At 34.7% G+C, this 25,711-nt stretch overlaps 1 protein-coding gene across 5 annotated transcripts in view; it reads right to left on the bottom strand.

Moving 5' to 3' along the window:
* Positions 1–25,711, bottom strand: part of Cop1 (COP1 E3 ubiquitin ligase) — a 172,574-nt gene that overhangs the window by 137,503 nt on the left and 9,360 nt on the right. For 4 of the 5 annotated variants that reach the window (XM_026388476.2, XM_026388479.2, XM_026388478.2 and 1 more), the window contains exons 2-4: positions 15,207–15,266; positions 7,369–7,466; positions 130–206 (exon numbers count right to left, since the gene is read on the bottom strand). In XM_026388476.2, the coding sequence (XP_026244261.1) occupies positions 130–206; positions 7,369–7,466; positions 15,207–15,266 (235 nt within the window). The remainder of the gene's footprint in view (positions 1–129; positions 207–7,368; positions 7,467–15,206; positions 15,267–25,711) is intronic. The other variant, XM_026388477.2, reaches the window with a different exon arrangement.

Below are 25,711 nucleotides of genomic sequence, written 5' to 3'. Positions count from 1 at the left end.
AATAGAACAATCTTACACGATTTTTATTTAAGAAAAGTAAGTTATATACTAAACTTTAACATCTATTAATATTAAATAAAAACAATAAAATGGAATTTATTAAAAATAGTAATAAGAGTTGAAACATACGGTGCTACTCACTGAGTGGTCCAATTTGAACCTCTTTTCCTCAAATCTTTGCTTCTGTTTGAGAATGAGTTCATTCACTAAAAACAAACAAAATATTCACATAATTTGTACTTTTGGGGGTACATCTTCTAATAGTTCTGTTTTGATGGTTTGAATATGAGGTATCCCCCAAAAGCTCTTGGGTTAATGTAGGAATATTCAGGGGTAAAATGAATGGATAGAGAGCTCTAACCTAACAGTTCATCCTAGTTTAAATGGATTAACTGGGTGGTAATTATAGGCAGGTTGGGCAAGGCTGAAAAGAGGTGGGTCACTGGAAACCTGCCCTGGAAGGGTGCATCTTCGCTATGGCCACTTTACCCCTTCCCTCTCTCTCTGCTTCCTGGCCAGCCATGAATGGTGCAGCGCTTCTCCACCACACTATTCCATCATAATTCCCTTACCTTGGGCCCAGAGCAATGAACATGAACTAAATCTCTGAAATCATGAGCCAAAATAAACATTCCCTCCTATAAGTTGTTCTTGTCAGGTATTTTTGTCAGAGCAACAGAAAAGCTGACTAACACAGATGGATTCTACTTTAACTTTACAAAGTTCAAACTTAAAAACATGCTAAAAAGAGTGTTATTATCTTTTCGTTTTATTTCAAAGTACAATCTTCCCACACCTGTTACCATTACAACTTTTATTACCACAGAAAAAAATTCTTCAGAATATGAAATTTCTCATTAATGACACTTGTGAAAAGAGAATTCAACACTGTGTGTCTCATGTTCCACATGTGACTGGAATGGGTATCTGAGTATTTACAAGAAGATATAAACACTAAAAGGTTTTGTTTTTGTTGTAAATTTTCAAAAAAATACCACAGAAGACACCGTCATTTACCTATCCCAAATGCATCTTATCCTTTTTCTTGGTAAAAAGATTATTTTCTAAGTGGCAAACTGTAACTTAACTTTCAGAAAGCCTAGATCCCTCTCCAAGCCCACAGTATGGTTCTTTTTTTTTTTTTCAATATTTTTCATTTTAGTTATAGTTGGACACAAAACCTTTATTTTATTTTTATGTGGTGCTGAGGATTGAACCCAGGGCCTTGTGTGTGCTAGAAGAGCACTCTAACGCTAAGCCACAATTCCAGCCCCACAGTATGGTTCTTGACTAAGAAAGGCCAATCTAGACATTCATATCCTCCCAACAATGACGTGGGGTCAAGTATACAACCCAGTTTTAACCAATGAGAGGTACGCTGCCTTTCAAAGAGAGGACAGAAAAAAACGAACAAACAAATTTCTCCCCTGCCTTCATAAGGGGAAGGTACATGAAATTGCTTTGAGCCATTTTTCAAACTTGAGGGTGCCTAGCCAAAGGCCCAAGGCACATGCTGGGAATGGAAGAACGAACTTATCAACACAGTACTGGATTAACAAGTTCTAGAAATCCTTTGCCCATCAATCAATACATTTTCCATAATGTTTAAGTCACTTTTACTTGCATTTTTTTCTGAGTGTTTTTTTTAGTCAACACATACTAATACAAAAAAAAAAAAAAGATTAACAGGAAACTAGCACTATCATGTCATGTACCTCACTTTATAGACATTATCTTACACATTATTCTATTTAGAAATGAGGGAATATGAGGACAGAAAGCATAAAGCACTCACAGTGACAATATAAAATCAGAGTTGGGATCCAAGCTCAACCATCTAATAATTTCCACTGTGCCACAATGCAGATATAAATTTTTTTTTAAATATCAAAACCATATTAGAAGATAAATAAAACAATCCAAGATCTCAAGGAACTCAAAATAGTAAGACAGATATGATGCAGTAGTTGCAACATAATGTGATAATCAATACTATCACTGAAAATAGATTTACAAAGTACACAAATTGTATCAATCAAAATGTTAATATGCAGGATTCACATAAAGGTGAAAGAGTTAGGCCACATAAAGACAGAGAAATTCACAAAGCAGAAAAAGAATGGGAAAAGAAATTTAAAAAGCATGTGTATGAGAAAAACACAGAAAAGCAAAGTCAGCTAGAGACGAGTTAAAATAGATATAGTTGAAACATGGAGTCTGTAATAGTTGATTTAAATTGTCAACTTGATTGAATTAAGAGATGCCAAGGATTAAGAGGCTGATGGTTATGTCAGTGAGGGTGTGTCTAGGAATGACTGGCACGTGGCATAGCCAACTGATATGGAGACCCTCCCTAAGCTTGGGTAGCAGCATCCAATAGGATGATGGCTTAGATGGAATAAAAGTTGGAAGAACAGGAAGCAGCAGCAGATGCAAGCTCAATGTCTCTTGAACAGGTTCTTGTTTGCTGCTGCAGTCCTCTGAGGATATCGAACTATTGCTTCTTCACTCTTCCAGAGAGGACTTTCACAGTGACCCTCAGGAAGCTTTCCTTCTCAAGACTTGAGTAGCACCACTGATCCCTCTTGATCTGGGGCTTCAGCCTCTTGGACTGTGCAGCTACGGGTTCTTCGAGCTCTCCAGCCTACAGGCAGCCACTGCGGACTATCCAGCTTCTGGTCACAAAAGCCAACCTAAAAAGTCCCCTTTTTATAATTATACTTCCTGTAGATTCTATTCTTCTAGAGAACCCTAATACAGAGAGTAATTATATGAAGGATTAATAAAAGTTAGGAATTAAGAGTACAAATGTGAGCATATATAAGTCTGACTCTAAAGAGCCTGAAATGTATGTACTTCCCAAAATTGCCATTATAATATAGAAAAGACAAAAACAGAGAATTTGAAATAAGACAAGGGAATAAACAGGAATAAGTAAACAAGAGTGTAATGTCTGAATTACAGATATAAACAGTTAAAAAAATTATGGCTTTTAAAGAACTAACATTTTCCATGTCATTACATTTTAATAAGAAATTTCACATAGCACTGAATTTGATTTATTATAACACTTATAAGAGTTTTTAAAGGCCAAAAAAATTTAAAAATGGTTCTAGCAGATAAAAGCTAAAAAGAAAACATAATAGATAAAAATTTTATATTTACCAAAACTAAAATTTCTATTACTAGAACAGACTTTTCATGTAGCTACCTAAAAATAAATAAATAAATAAATCATATTTTCTTCTTTAAAAACCATTCCTGGGGCAGAAGTTGTAGCTCATGGTACAACGCTCACCTAGCATGTGTAAAGCACTGAGTTTGATCCTCAGCACCATGTAAAATATATAAATAAATAATGGTATTGTGTCCACTTACAACTAAAAAAAAATATTTTAAAAAAATCCTATAATGACTAGAAATAATTCCTGGGTAATAAACTTAAAAAAAAATTTTTTAGTACATTTTACTGAAATTACTTCACCATGAAGAATTTTTTAATTTTTGTACTTTAAAATTGAACAAAAGCCAGACCTGGGGGCACACACCTACAATCCCATTGACAACAAATTCAAGGTCAGCCTCAGTAAATAAATAAATAGGACTGGGAGGTAGCCCAGTGGTAGAGAACCCCCGGGTTCAATCCCTAGTATCATAAGTAAGTAAGTAAATACAGAAATATTTTTTTAAAAAAAAATTTTAAAAAAACTTTCTTAAAATCCAAGATATATATGATGGGCTAAGCATGCAAATTTTAAAATGTCAGCCACACATTGAAAGGGAAAATCATTTGGAAACTGTGCCATAACTGACAAACAAGAATAGCAACACAATCAGTTTCATTCTGTAACTTTGGAATTTTATTTTTAAAAAAATCAATGTTTTCTTGTCTGGGGAAAAGTGGGGAAAAAAAACCCAGCTAGTTTCTTTAATCTACAAATTAAAGCATTTAATGAATCAACCTCTAACATATTCAACAATGTACAGTGGTTGGCACATAGTAGGCACCCACTGTTTGTTGAGTGAATAAATTAAACCTTACTAACATAACCTTTTCACATGTCTCTTTTAACACTTTTATATTTCTAAATCCAAATAGGCATTTACTTGAAACCTCGTTTCAAAACTTAGTTCGCAAAATTGAGATCTAAACTTGCACTACTGTCTATACACTTGTTAATTTTAACTTTATGGAGCCCTAGAATATCCATGGTAGGAGAAAAATGCGTATTTACTGCTAAAGCTTCCACTCTAGCAATTGTCTTTTCAGAGGCCAAGACAGTAAAGAAAAAAAAAAATTGACTCTTGAACCCAGACTGCTTAGGGCCAAATACCAATTCCACAACCTACTACCCATAAAAGTTTATCCATGTTACCCATTATCTCTGCCTTCTCAGTTTGCTCACTTAGGGAATGAAGATGGTAACAGCAGTACCTATTTCAAAAGACTGCAACAGAAATTAAATGAATTTAAGTCCACAGCACTTAGGATAGTGCCTGATAGTAGTAAGGAGACAGGTTCCATCTACTTTGTTTCTAAACATGGATTTTAAACTTTGAATGCATGGTGTCTTCTACATCAATGAGTAAGAGGACCATTCATTAGTAAAGTAATAAAACTTAATTTACAAATTCTATATAAAAAGACAGAGAAAGCTAGAGAAAGAGACAGTGAGAGACACAGAGAGAAGATAGAAAGACAACCAAATGTATGCGTACACATACACACAGGGTGGGGGAGGTAGGGAGCAGCTGCAGAATAAGTCTTGGAAGAGAAGATGACTGAAAGAGTATATTAAGGTAAGGACAACTGAGCATAAGTTCAAAGTGTTGTAGCATTGTGTGTCAGAATTTCCTTCCTCGGGCTGGGAATGTGGCTCAGGCGGTAGCGCGCTCGTCTGGCATGCGTGCGACCCGGGTTCGATCCTCAGCACCACATACAAACAAAGATGTTGTGTCCGCCGAGAACTAAAAAATAAATATTAAAAATTCTCTCTCTCTCTCTCTCTCTCTCTCTCTCTCTCTCTCTCTCCTCTCTCACTCTCTCTTTAAAAAAAAAAGAATTTCCTTCCTTTTTAAAGCTGAATAATATTCCATGGTATGTTTATTCTATATTTCATTTATTCATTCACCCTGCACCCCCCATAGACAATGTGTATGCTTCCACCTCTTGGCTCTTGGGAATAACACTGCTGGGAACATGGGTATACAAATATCTCTTCTGGCCCCTGCTTTCAATTTTTTTGGATATCCACTCAAAAATAGAACTGCTGAAGCACGTGGAAATTTTGTTTGTTTTTAAATTTCTGAGGAACCACCAAACTGTTTTCCAGGGGATACAATATTTTATGTCCTCGCCTGCAGTACACAAGGGTCCAGATTTCTTCCACATCCTTGTCAATGCCTGTTTATCTTTCTTTCCTTTTCTATTTCCTTTTCTTTCTTTCTTTTTTGATAGTAACCATCTAAATGAGTATGCAATCTGTATTTTTTAAAATTTTGCTGATTGATTACAAAGGATACAAATGAAGCACCATATGCATCAATATTATATAGAGTATGAGATAGGTGGGGGGAAAGGCAGGGAGCTTTTAGGCATGCTACCCTCCCAGCACCTCCATATATGTTCAGCAACTCACAACTCTCTGAACCCTGGTTTTTTACATGGGCTTCACTAAGTTGTCATATTTAATTAAATAATTGGCCATTGGTGATCATCTCAACCTTCAGCATTCTCCCCTCCCTAGGGATGGAGGGGGCTAAAGGTTCCAGCCTTATAACTCCATGGCTGTTTTCCCTGAAAACCAGTGATCCAGAGTCTATCCTGGAGCCCCCAGACATTGTCATCTCATTGTACTTCTTTATTCTTTCATTAGAGGTGGCCCATCCTACTTATGATCAGTCACCTTCATGAATAATTTACCTATTTCCTTGGCATATTAATTTAGCATTAGTCTTTTCTGTTGTGTTCTAATAGTTTTTGCATTCTTATTCATATTGAGGATGGGCCCAAAACTTCACATTGAAGTTGAATATGATATGTAGCAGGCTGAGGTACTTCAGTTATGTAGAGTATTGAGTGTTAATGCCCCAACCTGAACAACACTTAGGAGAAAAAAAGAGAGGTCTCAGGACCCAAGGAGATAGATAGATAGGGACGCAGAGGAGCATAAAGACTGTGTCCTGGAGGGAAGAAGAGACAGACAAGAGAATGAAAATAGAAGGTGGAGATTTTCTGGCTGATCGGAATACACAAGTAGTCACAACACCTATCTCTGAGTTTAATACTCTTTAGAATGAAGTCAACCTTTTAAGATACATATCAATATTTGATATGCCTACTTTAATCTGACAATTTATCTGGCTTCCTATTCAAATACTCAAACTAAAGGTATCCCACAATATCTTAGGCAATCTGACATGAAGAGGTTTTGTTTTTTTTTTTTTCATTGTTCCCATCAGCTTCTAATTATATACTATTTCTAAGCATTTACTATTTACTCTTATGGATGCATGTCTCTGTAGATTTCTAATTAGTACATTATGTATAACAGTGTAATTCATTATGCCATATTCATACATGGTCATGATATAATTCGATTTTCCTCTCCAGTTTTTACCACTTCTGTGTAAAAATACTGTGTCTGTCTTCTTTCCCCAGCTCTGACTTTTCAACTCCTTCCCAGTTCACACATTCTCTTCCCTTATTTAGAAATTCTCATATACAACTTCTCCCCTTTTCCACAATATTCACCAAACATGGATTTCCCTTCTTTGTGAACCATTTCCTGTTACTTCTCACTGCTGATCCAGCAGGAGAAGCAGAGGAATGTGTAATATTGCATAGAGAGAAATAAAGTTGTTCTGGACCTTTAGCATTCTCCTTAAGCCTCACATCCTCTCCACCCATCTACAAAAGATTGTAAAGGCAGCATTAATTTTTTTTTTCTTCTTTTTTTGGTACCAGGGATTGAACTCAAAGGCACTGAACTACTGAACCATGTCCCCAGCCCTTTTTTTTTTTAAATTTTATTTAGAGACTGGGTCTGAGATGCTTAGGGTCTCAATAAATTGCTGAGGGTAGCTTTGAACTCAATAATCCTCCTATCTCAGAATCCGAAGCTGCTGGGATTACAGGCATGTGCCACCGTACCTGGCTCATTTTTTCTTTTTCTTTTTGAAACTTAAATGTGATATTTATAAACAACATATTGAAGCTATGCCAAAAAAGAAGAAAGTACCTTGGTGGGTGGTAGAGAGAAACTTGCTTACCTCTGAGCTAGGTTTTCTGAACAAATTAGTGCCAGTACATACTTTTGGGAAAACAAATCATCCTTTTATAAAGTAAAAATAATTCCAAAGACTCACCCAAGAAATTAGGATAGAGATGGTCAATATTGTCCACAACATAGTTACACTTGGGACATCTATTATTGTCCTCCAAACTCTGATGAATACACTTGTAGCTATTAGCAGGGAAAAAATAAAACAAGCTTAATTAAATCCATTTAAAAACTGAAAAAATTAAAACTGGTCACAAAATGACAGTCATATATTCCTAAATCAACATAAATAATCTTAACAATTCATTTCAGCTTTTATTTTTACATCATGAATAATATATACAGAGCATCTACTGCATGAATAATATACAAGTTATGTGAAAATAAACTCAAATTGCAAGTTTATTATATGTTAACTTTTAAAGGTACTAAATTTTAAGTTTATAAAATTTACATTGTATAAAATAATATTAGAAAATCAAATGTCTATGGTGTAGTTTAAGCAAGCAAAGCTTACATTTTAGTTACTGGAGTGCTTAAGTCCTTAATATACTAAGAGTGCATTCAAATAAAAATGAAAAGAAAAAAAAATACAAAAAGTCACATGAGAAAACCATTACCTTCACTAGTAACAACAACAAAATCCAAATCTATATATTAGCTTTTAGTCAGAGAGAAACACAAAGAAAATTCTGTCATACAGAAGGAGACACAGAGATATGATCATTTTATGTATTTTTGCAGGAAATGTAACCAGCATGATTTTACTAGAGAGAAAGTTACAGGAAAACTGGTAAGGTATTGCATCCCTTTTAGCATAGGGATTTTACTTTTAAGAATTTATTTTATGAATCAGACATTATTAGTCTGTGTGCATATATGATTACACTACTGGTGTAATTCTACATCATGTACAACCAGAAGAATGAGAAGTTATACTCCATTTATAAAAGATGTGTCAAAAATGCATTCTACCACCATGTATAACTATTAGAACATTTTTTTTTTAAAACAGAATTTATTCTAAGAAAATATATAGGTAGAAAGGTGTTCAATGAAGGGCTATCTGTAAAGACTCAACTAAAATGAAAGCAATCAAAACACTAGGAAGTCAACTAAATGAAATTTGTAAATATCAATTCAATGAATTCTATATACTGACAATAAAGATCATTTTTCAATATATGATATAAAAATAACCTATTAGTAGTTATTTCTGGAAAAAATGTGATTACAGAAAATTTCCCCTTTCTTATATTAAATTCCTGTCTAAATACTGTTCAAACAAATTACAGAAAAATATCAAACTTACATGAGGAAAAAAAAAATCACCCTACCAATATACCACTGCAGTAAGTAATGACCTATGATACAGTATCTACAATATCATCTGACATTTGTTTAAACAATTTTTATATATGTACATTTTAAATAAATTGAAAAAGACATTCACCACAATGTCAAAAGAGTATTTGCCAATGAAAAAGAGTATTTGTGAGTTATACAGAATGTTTTTATAGATATCCTTTAGTTTCTAACATAAATATACAAAATTTTTATCAAAAAAATGACTTAAGAAACTACAAAGGTGAGGGTTGAAGTTGTGGCTCAGTGATGGAGCGCTTGCCTCGCACGTGCAAGACCCTGGGTTCGATCCTCAGCACCACATATAAATAAATAGATAGATAGATAATATAAAGGTATTGTGTCCAACTACAACTAAAAAATAAATATTAAAAAAAAGAAATTACAAAGGTGATTTAGAAAGATCATTCCCAAAGTACCTTTTTTGTTCTGTATCCTAATTATTATAAATTTACCTCAGCTTTATAAACTGAAGATGACTATTCTATCAACCTACCCTACTCTACTTTTCAACAAACAAAAACACCCTACATCCATCAGTTTCTACCGTTTTGGTTATCAACTATTTCTCATCTCACATTCATTACTGTCAAACAAAAAAAAAAAAAAAAAAGAAAGATACAAAAAAAAAAGTAACACTAGTCTTGGCACAGCACAAGAGCCTAAAATTTGGACTAAATACTTGGCACATAATAAAAACTCAAAAACCTATTAAACAAATAACTTGCACAGTATTCCAGAAACATCATTACCTATTGCAACTATGACAAGGGTAGGATTACCATATTTTACAAGATATGCCTATATCTGACAAAAAATTTCCTATATGGAAAATTCAGTGAAGCCAAAAAAAATATTAAATGTTTGTTTTCATTTTAATTATGAGAGAAGCATTATATAGATGTACAAACATTTCTCCCAACATGGAGAAATATATAGCCTGCTTACCAGATAATGGGAATGAGTTAACATTACAGGAAATACTCACATATGACAAGACTTTTAATTCAAATAAAGAAAATCATAAAGAAGAGAATCTAGAAAGTTTACTAAACATGAGAGGGTGACAGAGAAGCAAAAGAACCTTTTGGGTGATAGCAAATGACTTTGGTTAAAAAATAGGTCAAAAATGGTCACTAATATGACAAAAAGTTAAGGGCTAAGGGTGTAGTTCAATGGTGGATGTGAATGTACAAGGCCCTGGGTTCAATCTCTAGCACTACAAAATCTGTAAAAGTCAAGAGTTTTTTTTCATTATAAAAAAAACTGTTCCAGAATCTAGAAAAGTGCATCCTCTTTTCTTTGGCACACTAATCATACTTCCTATCAATTGGTTTACTACCAAATAATGCCTCTTGGAAGAAAAAGTAATCTATATATAGTCAAAAAGAATTGTTGTCAGGGGCTGGGATTGTGGCTCAGCAGTAGAGTGCTGGCCTAGCACATATGAGGCCCTGGGTTCGATCCTCAGCACCACATAAAAATAAATAAAATAAAATAAAAAAACATATTTAAAAAATAATAATTGTCATCAGAACAAAAGTCCAGATGACTTTTCTGCACTGGACTTTATATATACTATTTATCTATAAAATTTAAATGCATCAAAATACTAACAATAAGATGCATCTTATAGCATCTACTACCTCACTGCCAGTCCAGAGTAGGTCCTGCTATAGTTTAAAGAACAGTAACATCATATCTTGAACTTATCTCTGTATGTACTGGTCAACCCCTCTTCCATTTCCCAATTAAAAGAAAGGATTGGTTTCACTCGTCTCTTACCCTTAAAATCTAGCATACAGTCCTGTTAAGAATTCAAATCAATAAATGCCAAACCCACAAAGGAACAGATATAACAAGTAACACGTTCTGCTCCTTTCTATATTATAACAGTACTAGAATTTTTCATTATTTCTCATTCATTCTCATTCATCTATCCTACCTGACCATCACTGGTCCACATTCAATACTCCAAGATGCCAAGAGAAAGATAAATGACTAGACTGGTAGTCAAAACAGTTGGGCAAAATGATAAACAGGATGCATTTGGGTACATTCAGAATTTTCAAGCTATTCACAACTGACATAAATGGATACCTTTTTTCTCTATAAAATATATGATAAAAATGGACATTTCTCTAAATATGCATATCATATTTAGAGAAACAGAAAGTATCTGTTTCTTCCATTATGCATATAACGATCTACAAAATATGGAAACATTTTTCTGTCTTTGTGAACAAGGATGAGTAGATACAGAAAACTGAGTAATTAGAAAATTTTAGGTAAAAAATAGATAAAAAAAAAAAACAGTACTAACCAGATATACAAGAAGACTAACAGCATGGTATAAGATGATGAATTAGCCTAGGAACACAAAAGACAACCTGACACCCAGGCATCAATCTATGTAGATTTTATTTCCAGCCTGAAATTTTTTTTTTTAAGATATTGGAGATTGAACCCAGGGGCACTTAACCACTGAGCCATATCCTAAGTCCTTGTTTATTTACAGACAGGGTCTCACTGAGTTGCTTAGGCCCTTGCTAAGTTGCTGAGGCTGGCTTTGAACTCATGATCCTCCTACTCAGTCTACCAAACTGCTGGGATTACAGGCCTGTGCCACCGTGCCTAGCTTAATCTAGCAAAAGAGTAAATTAGGACATGAGGTCTGAGAAATAAGATACAGGGAACTATCTTTTGGCAGCAAAGGGGTAAAGAGAAAAACCCCAGTTTTATCTTTACATTATGCAGAAGCAGACGATTAAATCACTGAGTTTCAGTAAGGTTATATAGCTTAATAACAGGATCACAAGAGATTAAGACGAGTTCTCAAGTGGGAATAAATAAAGTGAAAGACGTGTCTGCCATCTCATCTCCAACCTGCAAACAGGAAGACTTACTTATATGTAAGATGAAATATGACCAAGTTGACATGGTCCAATTTGATGTAATGCTAATAATCTGGATGCAGCTTTGAGCGGTATATCACTTGGCTCTAACTTACCAGCAAGAACACACAGAAGAGAGGCTATGTTTTATGACTGAAGTTTCAGGGGCCTCACACATTAGATAAATAATTATGAACTTCTGCTTTAAACAAAACTGAAAAGAATTTTCACAGTATACCAAGACTCACACCGGGACCGCCAGACTCCACTCCTATTAGCTCCTGCTAACATGATGGTCTCTGTTCTACCAAAACCAAAATGCACTGACGTCAGGATATAATACAACTTCAAATGTAACAAGGATCAAAGCCTAAATTGTTCTACTTTGAAAGAGGAAAAAAAAAAACTATGAAACCAATGGGGTTTCCAACAATGACCTGAAAATACCAGGAAAATTATAGGATTAATTGAAAAGACCAGGATTTCCAATTATAAGCTCAATCAGTAATTTATTATCCTCTCAACACAGAAAATTACTGAACTGATCCAGAGCCCTTGTAAATACCATCATAAATGTGTAAGTTAAAGGACAATTTAAAAAACTAAAAAGCCCATTTTACAATGTTTACTACTTCAAGAATTTTAAGCCTGTGAAGAGAGAAGAAGTGAAGGAGTAGGGAGGGAAAAAGGAAAAAGAGGGAGGAGAAGGAGGGAAGAAGTAAAGGAGGGAGAAGGAGAAAGAAAAGGCAGCAGAGGAGATAGGCTAAGTGACTTGACATAGTAGTAAGTTTTAGATCCAGAAGTAGTACCCTGGTCTATGACCAAAAGAGATTGCTCTGCATCAATAATATTTCTCAACTGTGGGCAACTCTGTTTCCTAAGGGATGTCTGGCAATGTCTGAGGCATTTTTGGTTATCACATGGGGGTGGGGTTTATTACAGAAGAGAGACCAACAGTACTGTTGAACTATCTTCAATATACAGGAGAGTTTCTCACAACAGAAAATCTCTGCTGTACTATACAGAAATAGTGCCAAGGTGCGAAAAGTCTACTCCAGAACATTCGATTTTCCATTATAATCAAAATCCAAATTCTGAGAAGTATTTGGAATACTGAGGTGCTGAATCAATTTATAAACTCAGGAATTTACAACTGTTAAATAATCAGCCTAAAAACACCAAATCCATACAGGTATTGGCCTAAAAAGAAGATTCAGATGACCAGAAATTCATTAGCAAATTCAGAGGAAGAAGTAATTCATGAATCAATAATGACAGCATAATAATATACTAACAGATAAAAATTATTGAAGACAGCAACATAGTCTTAAATGGCAAAAGATTCTGGAAAGCTACACATTCCCTGCTTGCCAGTGATAACTTCTTAGAATAAAAAAAAGAAAGATTAGGAAGAGAAATTCACATTTCATATTATATCTTTCAGTTACAATAAATTTTGCATTTCTAAGCCAAGAATTATTAATTGCTCTAATCTTATTTTAATAAACAATATAAACAATGCAAATAAAGAAAGCTACTTTCATTCCAAATGTTTTAAGGGACCATCTGACTGGAAATACCAGTCAATGAAGCATCATGTACCAGACAAAACTAAAGAACTTAGATTGGTGCTAACACACCCAACATTCTTCATAACTATAGTATATGATGCTACATATCATATTCATCCTCAATATGAATGAGAATGTAAGAATTGTTAGAACACAACAGAAAAGACTAATGCTAAATTAATATGCCAAGGAAATAGGTAAATTATTCATGAAGGTGACTGATCATAAATAGGATGGGCCACCTCTAATGAAAGAATAAAGAAGTACAATGAGATGACAATGTCTGGGGGCTCCAGGATAGACTCTGGATCACTGGTTTTCAGGGAAAACAGCCATGGAGTTATAAGGCTGGAACCTTTAGCCCCCTCCATCCCTAGGGAGGGGAGAATGCTGAAGGTTGAGATGATCACCAATGGCCAATTATTTAATTAAATATGACAACTTAGTGAAGCCCATGTAAAAACCAGGGTTCAGAGAGCTGTGTGTTGCTGAACATATGGAGGTGCTGGGAGGGTAGCATGCCTAAAAGTTCCCTGCCTTTTTCCCCATCTATCTCATACTCTATATATTGATGTATATGGTGCTTCATTTGTATCCTTTGTAATCAATCAGCAAAATTTTAAAAAATACAGATTGCATACTCATTTAGATGGTTACTATCAAAAAAAAGAAAGAAAGAAAAGGAAATAGAAAAGGAAAGAAAGATAAACAAGCATCGACAAGGATGTGGAAGAAATCTGGACCCTTGTGTACTGCAGGTGAGAATATAAAATGGTGTAACTCCTGGAATACAGTATGGTGGTTCCTCAAAACTTACACTACTAAAGTATACATATTAAACTGCCTACAACTGTGAATTCTATTTTATGTCTCAATTTTATAACTACGTTTTTTTAAAAAATATATACACGCTAATGTGACATAAAAACAAAATTTTGTTAAAAACAAAATTTCTACTTTTGAGTAGATATCCAAAAGAATTGAAAGCAGTGGGGCTGGGGTTGTGGCTCAGTGGTGGAGCACTTGCCTAGCATGTGTCAGGCATTGGGTCAATTCTCAGCACCGCATATAAATAAATAAGTAAATAAATAAATAAATAAATAAAATAAAGGTCTGTCAACAACTAAAAATATATTTTTTAAAAAAATTGAAAGCAGGGGCCAGAAGAGATATTTGTATATCCATGTTCCCAGCAGAATTATTCACAAGGGTCAAGAGGCGGAAGCATACACATTGTCTACGGGGGGGGGGGGGGGGGGGGGTGCAGGGTGAATGAATAAATGAAATGTAGAATGAACATACAATGGAATATTATTCAGCCTTAAAAAGGAAGGAAATTCTGACACACAATGCTACAACACAGAAGACTTTATCCTAAGTGCAACAAGTCAGTCACAAAAAGGAGAAATATTGTATATTGTCCAACTCATACAAACTAACTAATAGGTGGCTGCCAGGTGAAGATGGGAAGGGAAAATGGGGAGCTGTTTTTAGTGAGTATATAGATTCAGTTTTATAAGATGAAAAAGTTTTGGAGAGTGTACAAAAAACAAACATAACTTACACTACTAAAGTATACACATTAAACTGCCTACAACTGTGAATTCTATTTTATGTGTCAATTTTATAACTACGTTTTTTTTAATATACACACTAATGGGACATAAAAAAAAAAATCTCAAGATACCACTAAACAAAATGTTAAACAAGAAAACAGAGAACTTTTTAATCCTCTATGTCCTTTTCCCCACATCCTCCCCAGCATGCTTTACTGGTTCTTCTGCTTAGTCCAACAAGTGACTAATGGGTGTTTATGTTTATGCTCATCAACCTCCATTTTCTGAAACAGCTTAGTTCCTGTTAATAATTAATAAACAAAAAATTTTAAAATCCATCTTAAAAACCTATGATAAAATATTTCAACAGAACTCATAGCAACCATATGTTACTACCTTGAACTGTGAACCCTGTAACACAGATCAGTCAAGGAAACAATATAAAATTAGTTTAAAAAGCATAATTTCTCATTGGTTTACATATACATATAAGTTTAAAAAAAAAAAAGACTATTTCGCTGAACAAAATCACCTTACCAAAAGCTGTGGCCACACTTCGTCATGTATGCTTCCTCGATCATATCAAAGCAGATGGGGCTAAAAAAAAAAAAAAGAAAAAAAAATTTTTTAAAGAAGAATGTCAACAAATTAGAAAAGGTTATTAATAATATCAATGAAATCAGATTCAGCAAATACTTGAGTTACATCTTCAAACCTATCAATAGAAGATGAAATTCCTACTGAGCTGAACTTTACAAAGATTGTAGTAAAAGAATGTAATGAGTACATTTAATTGGTTTAAATACTTTACTCAGTCCATAATTTTATAGTGCAACACAGTCACAAAGCCCTTAAGAAAATTCTACCATCTTCTTCCACATTCCTGTATTCAAGAGTACCTACCTGGACCTGTTAATCTACATTACCTCTTTTCTTCTCTATCCCCCAAAATATCAATTCTTCAAGTGACAAATTTAGAATTCTAGTTTCAATAATGCTTGTAGATAATGATAATAGTTATCACTATTTCAAATAACAAACTAGATCTACTGAACTGAGACATACATTAAATAGTTTTAATCTTTCTACAACACAATGAGACAGGTGCATATTATGGGATCCATTTTAAAGATGAGGAAACTGAGGCACAAAGCTGTAAAAATCTCAAAGCCAAAATTCAAATTTAGGTCTAAACGGATGAAATGTCTAGAGATACAACCACCATTTGTGACTGAGAAGACAAAAGTCATAAGCTTACAACAGGATACTGGTTCCTTGATGACATCCTCAAAAAGCTCTATCAATCCTAGATTATCTATCTCTGAAGTTCTCTTTGCAAGATAAAAGCAAATCCATCCCCCTTTAATCCAGCATTTATCCACTTTTCTTTACTAGTATACAAATCCTAATCTTACTAATGACACATTAACATTTAAAACTTTAAATGAAAATTTACTCCTTCAAGGATTATTTCCTGATTATAAACAATATCCTAGAAAGTGGGGTTGGAAAGTCTTTTGATAGAGTCAAACATGTTATGGAAAATTACCACAATGGCTACAAAGGGACCCAGGAGAAAGATGTTTGAGATCTGTGGATTAGGGAACAGAGAATTACAAACCAACTAATTCATTAAATATGTCAGGAGTTATCTGATACAATATAATGTATATCAAATTGGTAAAATTCTGAAAAAAGGGTATTTTAATGTTTGAGTTTCTTCAAGTACATAATTAAGACATACAACACTTCTATGAAAATTAAAAAAAAAAAAAGGCACTCCCTTAGGTTAGATGTGGCAAAACAATCACATATATAACTTGGTGACTTTCTGGAATTAGAAACAGGCAGTCTCTCTTTCAGTCCCAACAAAAGGGCAAAAGATTTAATAAGTAAAATGTTAACTGTTTTTCATGCCCTTGATCTATCTCCCCTTGATCAGATATGACTCCTCAGTGTGCAACCCACATAAGAGTATCTAATAGCCTTAAATGCCAAGTCTCTTGCCCACATCTAGAAGGAAAAAATAAAACTTTGGTAGACCTCCAAGTCACAACAGCAACAAACTTACTAAAAAACATTTCTCTACTTTTCCTCCTAAACCTATTAAAATGATAGAAGAATAAAAATAATGCAGGATTTAAAGCCTCAATAATGAAAAGAAAAATATTTATCAATGATAGATACTTGAACAAACTCCACAGGAAGAAAAGCAGACACAAAGGTAAATGAAGAACCAAGATAGAGAAGGCCACAGATCAGAGTACATACTGAAAGGGATAAAACTTAAAAAGTAGGCCAATCAACCCTGCCTACCCCAAAAGAGGCTCAATCCAAGGAGATGATAAACATGAAAAAGGCAGGCTGACTGAAAACAGAGGGATTAACTGGAAGACTTAGTATAAGCAGGACAGCACCATCCAGTGTAGCTCGTGGGCCAGGGCTGGTCCAAGGATTGCAGGATTCATTATGTTACCAACTTCTGAAGAAGTATAGAAATTTGAAGTATAGAACCTTCATCTTGTAGGGGAATTTGACAGAATGTTGTTGAATATAACTGAAATGAGTTTTATTGCATTATATGGGGTTTGTAATCTTATTTTGTAGTAATTCATTTTTACTAAATTTTAAAAAATTATAAATATGACCAAAAAAATGAAAAAAAAATTATCACAGATAGTTTGAATAGCACTGACACAAAGGACCCTAATCTTCTACCTCTTCCAGAACTACCTAGCCAAGCACTTACCTACTTGCTCACCAGTTTGAAATATTTAAATTTTCATCTATGATAGCAAGTTCAAGTAATACGTCAAGAACAGTAGTATTATTGCTAGCTTTTTGTTTCTGTGATAAATATCTGTGAAAATCAACTTAAAAGGAGAAAAGATTTATTTTGGTTCACAGATGTAGAGGTTTCTGTCCATGATTTCTTGGTCCCATCAGTGTGGGCTTCTGGTAAAGCAGAATATCATGGTAGAAGGGTGTTGTTAAACAAGTTGCTTTTAACTCATGGCAGCCAAGAAGATACAGCTTTTAAGACCACCTTCCCAGTGACCAACTTCCTCCAACTAGGCACCACCTCCTAAAGTTTTCTACTGCCTCACAATAGAACCATCTTTGGGGATGAATCCTAGAACACATGAGCCTTTGGGGAGCATCCAGATCCAAACTGTAACAACCATGTTATTTCGTGAAATGCAGGCAATCTAGTTAGCAGTACATAATAGAGGAGAGAAGTCGTGATGTCTGTGTTAAATCCATAGCCTGTCTACTTTTTAATTATAAAATGTGATGAATTATTTAATCTCCCTATGCCTCAGCTTGTTCATGTGTTACTATGCATATAACAGCAGCATCAACCTCACAAGGCAATTCAATTCAAAAGGAAAAAAAAAAACCTACTTGCAACATTAGTAAGCACCAAATAAGCACTCAAATATCAGGATGATGGCATTGATGATTAATTCCACCAAAAGAAATAGTTACAAGAATTGAAAGGATTGCTTCTTAGAGGACTATCTTAGGAATATTGAAGGGGAAGTTTTGTTTCTTGTCATTCATTATAAGACATTTTAGCCTAAATCTATTTTTAAATGGTATTTAATTTTAATTGACACATAAAAATTGCACATAATTATGGGGTACCATGTGATGTTTCAAAAAATGTATGCACTGTGTAATGTTCCAATCAGGGTAAACATACCTAGCTCCTTAAACATTTATTATTTCCTTAGGTGATAATATTTAAAAGCCTTCTCTTTTAGCTTTTTGAAATATACAGTAATTAGCTATACTCCCCCTACTGTGCAATAAAATACTAGAACTTATTTCTCCAAATCATATCGTAGTGTACATTAATAGACCTTTCCTAATCCCTTCTTCCCCTATTGTACCCAGCCTCTAGTAACTATTATTCTACTCTCTATTTCTACAAGATCAACTACTTTAGATTCCACATGTAAGAGAGTTCAAGCAGTCCTTGCTTGAACTGCGCCTGATTTATTTCACTTAACATAATGACCTTCAGTTTCATTTGTCTCAAATAAATCATACATAATTATGACTTTTAAAAAGTCCATCTGAAAGCAACTCTATAGTCTCAATACTAATTTCTAAAACTAGAAACAGTCTTGGACAATAGTAAATATACAAAATTTTCTACCACATGTCTAGGTATTAACATACCAATCTTTCAAATAGCTCCTATAACAAGGCATTTTTAAAATAAGAAAAAGGAGATAGATCTTTCCAATTCCAAATTAAATACATTAATAAATGTGAGTAATAATGCTTCCAATGGACATTTTATGGCTGGCTGTGGCATCTACAATGAACCAACTGTGAATATCCATCAAAAATCCCCTCACAGCATTTACAATCTAATAGGAAACAGAGAGTAAATAAGATAAATGAAGCCCTTCTATAATAAGGTTAGATTATGATAAATGCTAAGGAAGAAATAAAGTGAGGAAAGGGAATAGAAAGGGTTGCACTGGGAAATGGGTTGTAAATTTAGGGAATGGATAGTCAGGGAAGACTCAATGAGAAGCTGACATTTTAGTAAATATTTCAAGGTAGTGAAGAAATCATCTACATGGCAATCTAGTAGAACAATTATCTGGCAGACAGAAGAATAAGTACAAATGTCCTAAGGCAGGAAATATAACTGACATGTTCAAAGACTAGCAAGAAGACCTGCAGAATAAGCAAGTGAGAAAACAGCAGAAGACCAAGACAAAGCTAAAGAGATGTCGAGTTTACAGGAGCCAACTTGAAGAATTCAAAGTAAAGTTAAGGACTTTGGCTTTATACAGTAAATTAAACAGAAATTCATTGGAAGGTTGAGAACAAAGATGTGATGACATGGTTAGACAAAATGATGAACCAAATCACTCCACCTGACACAAAGAGACTAAAGGAATCAAAAGTAGGAACAGTAATGGAAGCTATTATATACTCCAGGTGAGAAATACTCTTGGACTGGACAGCAGGTTTGTTTTACATGAAGCTCTATCATCCATTAATTAATCTTTTGTTTTAAAAGAGAACTGCAGTGGGTGCCATGTCATATAATATGCTCCACTATCACTAAAAGTTGTAAAACTTAAAAACTACCATCAGATCAGTTTAAACCCGTAGCTTTTAAGGAATATCATCTAAGTAATTAAATAGAAGAAAATCTTCATTCCTGTCATCAAAAGCTAGCTTTATGACCTTCATGAAAAATAAAATTAACTGAAGCTAATCCTAGCTATGCTATCTACAGCTTTATGACTTTGGACAAGTAGTTTAATCTCTGTAATCCCATTTCCTCATTTATACAACTGGGATAACATTTAAATCACAGAACCACTGTACTCATTAATAAGACATCTACAAAGTGCTCAGTGCTATGCCTGGTATACAGTATTTCATTAGTGACAGAATAAACAAAGAAGAGATAATATGGAAAATTATGTACCAGTGATAAAATTGGTTCTACAATCTTAATATGTTCCCGCCCCCCAAATTCAAGCTGAACCCCCCCCCAAATGATGGTATTTGAAGTCTAAGCCTTCAGAGGTGATGAGCTAATGAGGGCAGAGCCCTCATATACGGATTAGTGCCCTTAAAAAAGAGGCCCCAAGGAGCAAGACTGTTCCATCCATCATGTTAGGACAGAGTAAGCATGCCATTTTTCATAGACCAATAATCCATGGACCAGAATTGGCATCTTTGACAGATGACTAATCTGCCAGAAGACTAACTTTAAACTTGCCAGCTTCCACAACTGTGAGAAATAAGTTTCTGTTGTTTATAAACCATCTTATTTATGTTATTTTGCTTTACCAATTTGAATGGAATAATACATTTTGAAAGGGTGGCATCCATCCAAGCAAAAAACTTGAAGGAATTCCTATTAGATAGGCAGAAGATAGAATAAAAGAAGATAAAAGGGTTGACCAACCACTCCCTTTCCTAAGAAATAGAAGGCAGATGACAGGAACTACAGCAATTCAAAGGAGATCGCCCAAACACCACATTTTCTTTTCAATTTTTTAAGGGCAAGAACACATCCAGAGTAGGTTCAGGAAGAAACCTTTAACAATCCATTTAGAACCCCTCCTATTCTGCCAATTGATAGCATTCACAAAAGGATAGGTCAAAAGACCCAAGCACAAGCACAAGCATAGCAAACACCAAAAATGGCAGCCAGGCCAAACATACAGATGCCTGGAACTTGATACAAATCCCTAAAACTTTTAGACTCCCAAAATATCTCACAAATACCCAAAACTTTTTCCAGCTTTGAAGTCTAATTGACAAAGTTTTTATATATTTAAGGTATTCAACATGTTTTGATACACATATACACTGTGAAATGCTTAACATAATCAAGCTAATTAACATATGTATCACCTCACAGTTACCTTTTCTTTTTGTAGTGAGAATATTTATGATCTATTCTTGGCCAGTTAAGTCTAATGCAGCATTACCAGTTATAGCCAACATGCTATACATTAAATCCCCAAAGGTTATTCATCATGCATAACTGAAAGTTGGTATCTTTTGATCCATCTCTCCATTTCCCAATTTTCCTAACCTTTGGCAGCCAGTTTTACCTGTTTCTATGAGATCAACACATCTAAGTAAGATCACACACATAAATAAGTACAATCTACACAGATCTAAGTAAGATCACTAAGTATTTATTTTTCTATGCATGGCTTATTTCACTTAGCAAACTCCTTTAGGTTCATCTGTGTTGTGGCAAGTGGCAGTATTTCCTTCTTATTTAAGGTTTAATACTATGATCTGAATGTATCTGACAAAATTCATTATATTGAAATATAATGGCTAATGTGATGTATGAAGAGGTAGGATAGTAAGGAGGTAATTAAATTATTTTGGCAGAGGGATTAAGACCCTTATAAAAGGGCTTCAGGAAGTGGGTTTGCTCTCTTCTGCCATGAGAGGAGTCTGTTCATTCTTTTTTATACTCTCCCACTTTCTGTCATGTGAGAAACTGTTGAAGGCACCATTTTGGAAGTAGAGAATGGTGAGAAATAAATTTCTATTATTTATTACCCAATATCAGCTATTTTGTTATAGCAATACAAGCAGACTAAGACACTGAATAACATTCCATTATGTACCGCATACATTTTCTTCTCCTTACCCATCAATGGTTATTTAGGTTGATTCCATATCTCAACTAGCATAAATGGTACAGGAAAGAATATGGTAGTGCAAACATGTCATTCATATATACATAGTTGTTTTGTTTTGTTTTGTTTTGCTACAAAGGCATCCCTTAGTATCCACAGGGCATTGGTTCCAGGACTACTCAGATATAAAAATCTGCAAATGTTCAAGTTCCTTATATAAAATGACATAGTATTTGCATAGTTACAAGATTTTAAATAATCTTCTCTACATTATTTACAGCACCTAATGCAACGTAAATGCTCTATAAAATCAGTGTTTAGAGAATAAGAAACAAAGCCTATACAAGTTCAGTAGAGAGATATTTTTTCTGAATATTTTCAGTCTGCAACCTCTTAGTTAAATACACAGATGCAGATCCCATGGATACAAGATCATATGGTAGTTTTGTTGTATTTGAAAAACCTCCATACTGTTTTCAACAATGGCTGAACTAATTTATATTCCCACTAACAGTATACCAAGGTATACCAAGGTTCCCTTTAATCCATATCACTGCTAACAATTTTTATCTCCCAGAACTTCTTATGGACTCCCGAATACAGTGGTATTATCAAAAAAGAGAAGAATTTACAAATGGATTAAAGTCCCTGCTGGAACTGTTTATACCTTCTGTACCACCATAATACAAACAATTCCTATATATCAACATATACAACCAGTATAAAAACATGGGAAAAGATGTGAATTACTAATCATCGAAAGGAAAAATGTCTTTCAAGTGTCCAGAACTATTCCAATTCACTAGTAAAAGATGCAATTTAAAACAATAAAATAATACTGTCTCTACTAAATTATTAAAAAATTAGAATATCAAGTATGTTAGATATTAAAGAAATAAGAATCTTCATACACAGCAAGTGGGCAATATAGGATTAATTATTCATATATTTAATGATCCAGAAATTCCACTCCTGAGATTTTATGTAAATACACACACACACATCAGAGTATATGGCTATGTGTCTATGTGGGTATGTATGTAAATGTATGTGTGCACTTTTGTGTATGTGTACATGTGTGTATGTGTATTCACATACATATATCATATCCCAAATAACCATGTTTGTCAATAAGAGAATATCTATGCAGCAGCAGTATTGTGATAGTACTGAATCAAAGGCAGCCTAGATGTTCATCATGAGTAAAATAAAAAAGTAAAATGTGCTTGTAAAATGTGTTTGTGGCAATCAACCACCGCCTGTACAACTATCGCCAATGCTGCTGCCTCTGATTCCCCTGCTGCCAACCTGAGATCACCTGGAGGTCTTCTTTCTGGGTGCTGCTGCCACAGAAGAAACTGCTGCCCCAGATGCAACTGAAGCCAACACTGATGATGACCCCCAGAGATCACTTGGTGACACTGCCCCCACAGCTACAGCTGCCGCTACTGCTGACCCACTGCCTGCTGCCAACAACCATGGCCACTACCACTGCTACCATAGCCTAGAGGACTGCTTTGGGGGAGACTCCAGGTTTGGTTGCACGTGGCTGCACCCATTTTGGGACACCAGCCAAGGCCTGGGTCTTGGGTGCCATCAGGTTTACCACCACAAGAGCCTCTGTCTAGGGACTGCAGCTGGGAACTTCAGGTCCAAAGTGGGGGGTGCCTGCGGGTTTGGAGGAGCCTGGGGTCTTCCTGCTGAGAGTGCTGGTGGCCCTTGTCTTGGTGCTGTACCTCAGGGGTGCTCTTTTGCATGAGTGTATCCTCTGGTGGTCTCTCTGCAAGTAGGAACAGCATTGAGATATTGGGAATGCAGTGTGGCTGAGCCTGAGGTATCTGAAGCCCAGATCGGTGGGACAAAGACTGGGTTTGCAAGAGCTGATCTGGGTTTGGTGATCCCAAGAGATGTCAGAGACAGGGCTGAGAAACTGTTGAACACTGACAGAGACAGTTCGACTTTCCAGCAAGATTTATTTTTTGATTTACTAATTTCTCTACCATATTTGGAACAGTATGTTTTTTATGCATCAGTGTGTGAAGGACAATGATATATGAATGGTGTTTCGCATTTTTGTTGTATTTTTGTGTCTTTAATTTTTTCTTTTTGTTCTTATTCTTCCTCTCTTGTCTATTTTCTTTTCCAAACTTTTCTCCAACCAACAGCCAATCTCCTCTTCCACTATTCCTGTGAATTTTTGCTTCTAGCTTCTCTCTTCCTCCCTCACAAATACTGCATACTATACTACCTCTGTTCTCTCATCCATCATTTGAAATTTTGAATTGTTTTTAAAATACTCTGTACTATACATAGTTATTGAACTCATCATTTTGGTTTAATTTGAGAAAGCAGTAGACGCCTTAGTGGGAGCTATTAGGTTTAAGGCTATATATTGTGTAACTGAGTGCTGTTGATATTGGTCTCAACAGTAAAGATAAAGCACTGGAAACCTTTAGGGACACTATAGGTCTATGGGGTAGAATTTATCCTGCCTTAGATCCATACTTTTAGATGGGAAAGCATACCAACAACATGGAAAAAACAAGGGAATAAAGCATTCCAAACAAACCAAGATGCTTCAACCAAAGAAGCCACAGATAACAAACACAGCAGAAGAAATGTCCAAGAAGGAGTTCAGATTGTATATAGTTAAATTGATATGTGAGGTAAAGGATAGTACAAGGAGAGAAATCAAACAAAAAATATAGGAAGTGAAAGACCACTTCAATAAAGAGAAATCGTGAAAATTAAAAAAAACAAGCAGAAATCCTCGAAATTAAGGAATCAGTAAAACAAATTATAAATTCAATAGAAAGAATCACCAACAGACTAGATCACTTGGAAGACAGAACCTCATATAACGAAGACAAAATATATAATCTTGAAAGTAGAGTTGAACATGTGGAGAAGATGGCAAGAAACCAAGAATAGAATATGCAAGAATTATGGAATAAATGAAAACACCAAATTTAAGAGTTATTGGAATAGATGAAGCAGCAGAGAAACAAACCAAAGGAATGCGCAATCGTTTCAATGATATAATAGCAGAAAATTTTCCAAACCTAAAGAATGAAATGGAAAATCAAATACTAGTGGCTAACAGGACCCCAAATGTACAAAATTACAGCAGTCCCACACCAAGACACATTTTAATGAGAATGACTAACACAGAGAACAAAGATAAAATCTTAAAGGCTGTGAGAGAAAAAAATCAAATTATATATGGGAGAAACCAATTCAGATCTCAACTGATTTCTCAACCCATACCCTCAAAAGCTAGGAGGTCCTGAAATAATATAGTTCAAGCTCTGAAAGAAACTGATGCCAACCAATAATTTTATACACGGCAAAATTAACTTTCAAATTTGAAGATGAAATTAAAACATTCCATGATAAACAAAAATTAAAAGAATTCACAACTAGAAAGCCTAAACTACAGAGCATTCTCAACAAAATATTCCATGAGGATGAAGTGGGGGGGAAAAAAAGTGAAAACCAGCAAAGGGAGGATCTACAGTAAATAAAAGGACATTCAACCAAATGAGAAACTACTTGCTAATGGCACCAAAGTAGACTTGTAGACCAATGGTACAGAATAGAAGACACAGAGATAAACCCACATAAATACTGTTATCTCATACTAGACAAGGGTACCAAAAACATTCACTGGATAAAAAGGTAGCCTATTCAACAAATGGTGCTGGCAAAAGTGGAAATCCATATGTAGCAAAATGAAATTAACTCTATCTCTCACCCTGGACAAAAATCAACTCAAAGTGGATCAAAGACTTAGGCACTAGAACAGAGACCCTGCACCTAATAGAAGAAAAGATAGGCCCAAATCTTTACCACATCAGCCTAGGATCTGACTCCTGAACAAGAATCCTAAAG

The sequence above is a fragment of the Urocitellus parryii genome, chromosome 9 (genome assembly GCF_045843805.1).
Source record: "Urocitellus parryii isolate mUroPar1 chromosome 9, mUroPar1.hap1, whole genome shotgun sequence".
In the NCBI taxonomy this organism is placed as follows: domain Eukaryota; kingdom Metazoa; phylum Chordata; class Mammalia; order Rodentia; family Sciuridae; genus Urocitellus; species Urocitellus parryii.
This window is presented reverse-complemented; position numbering and strand designations above follow the sequence as displayed.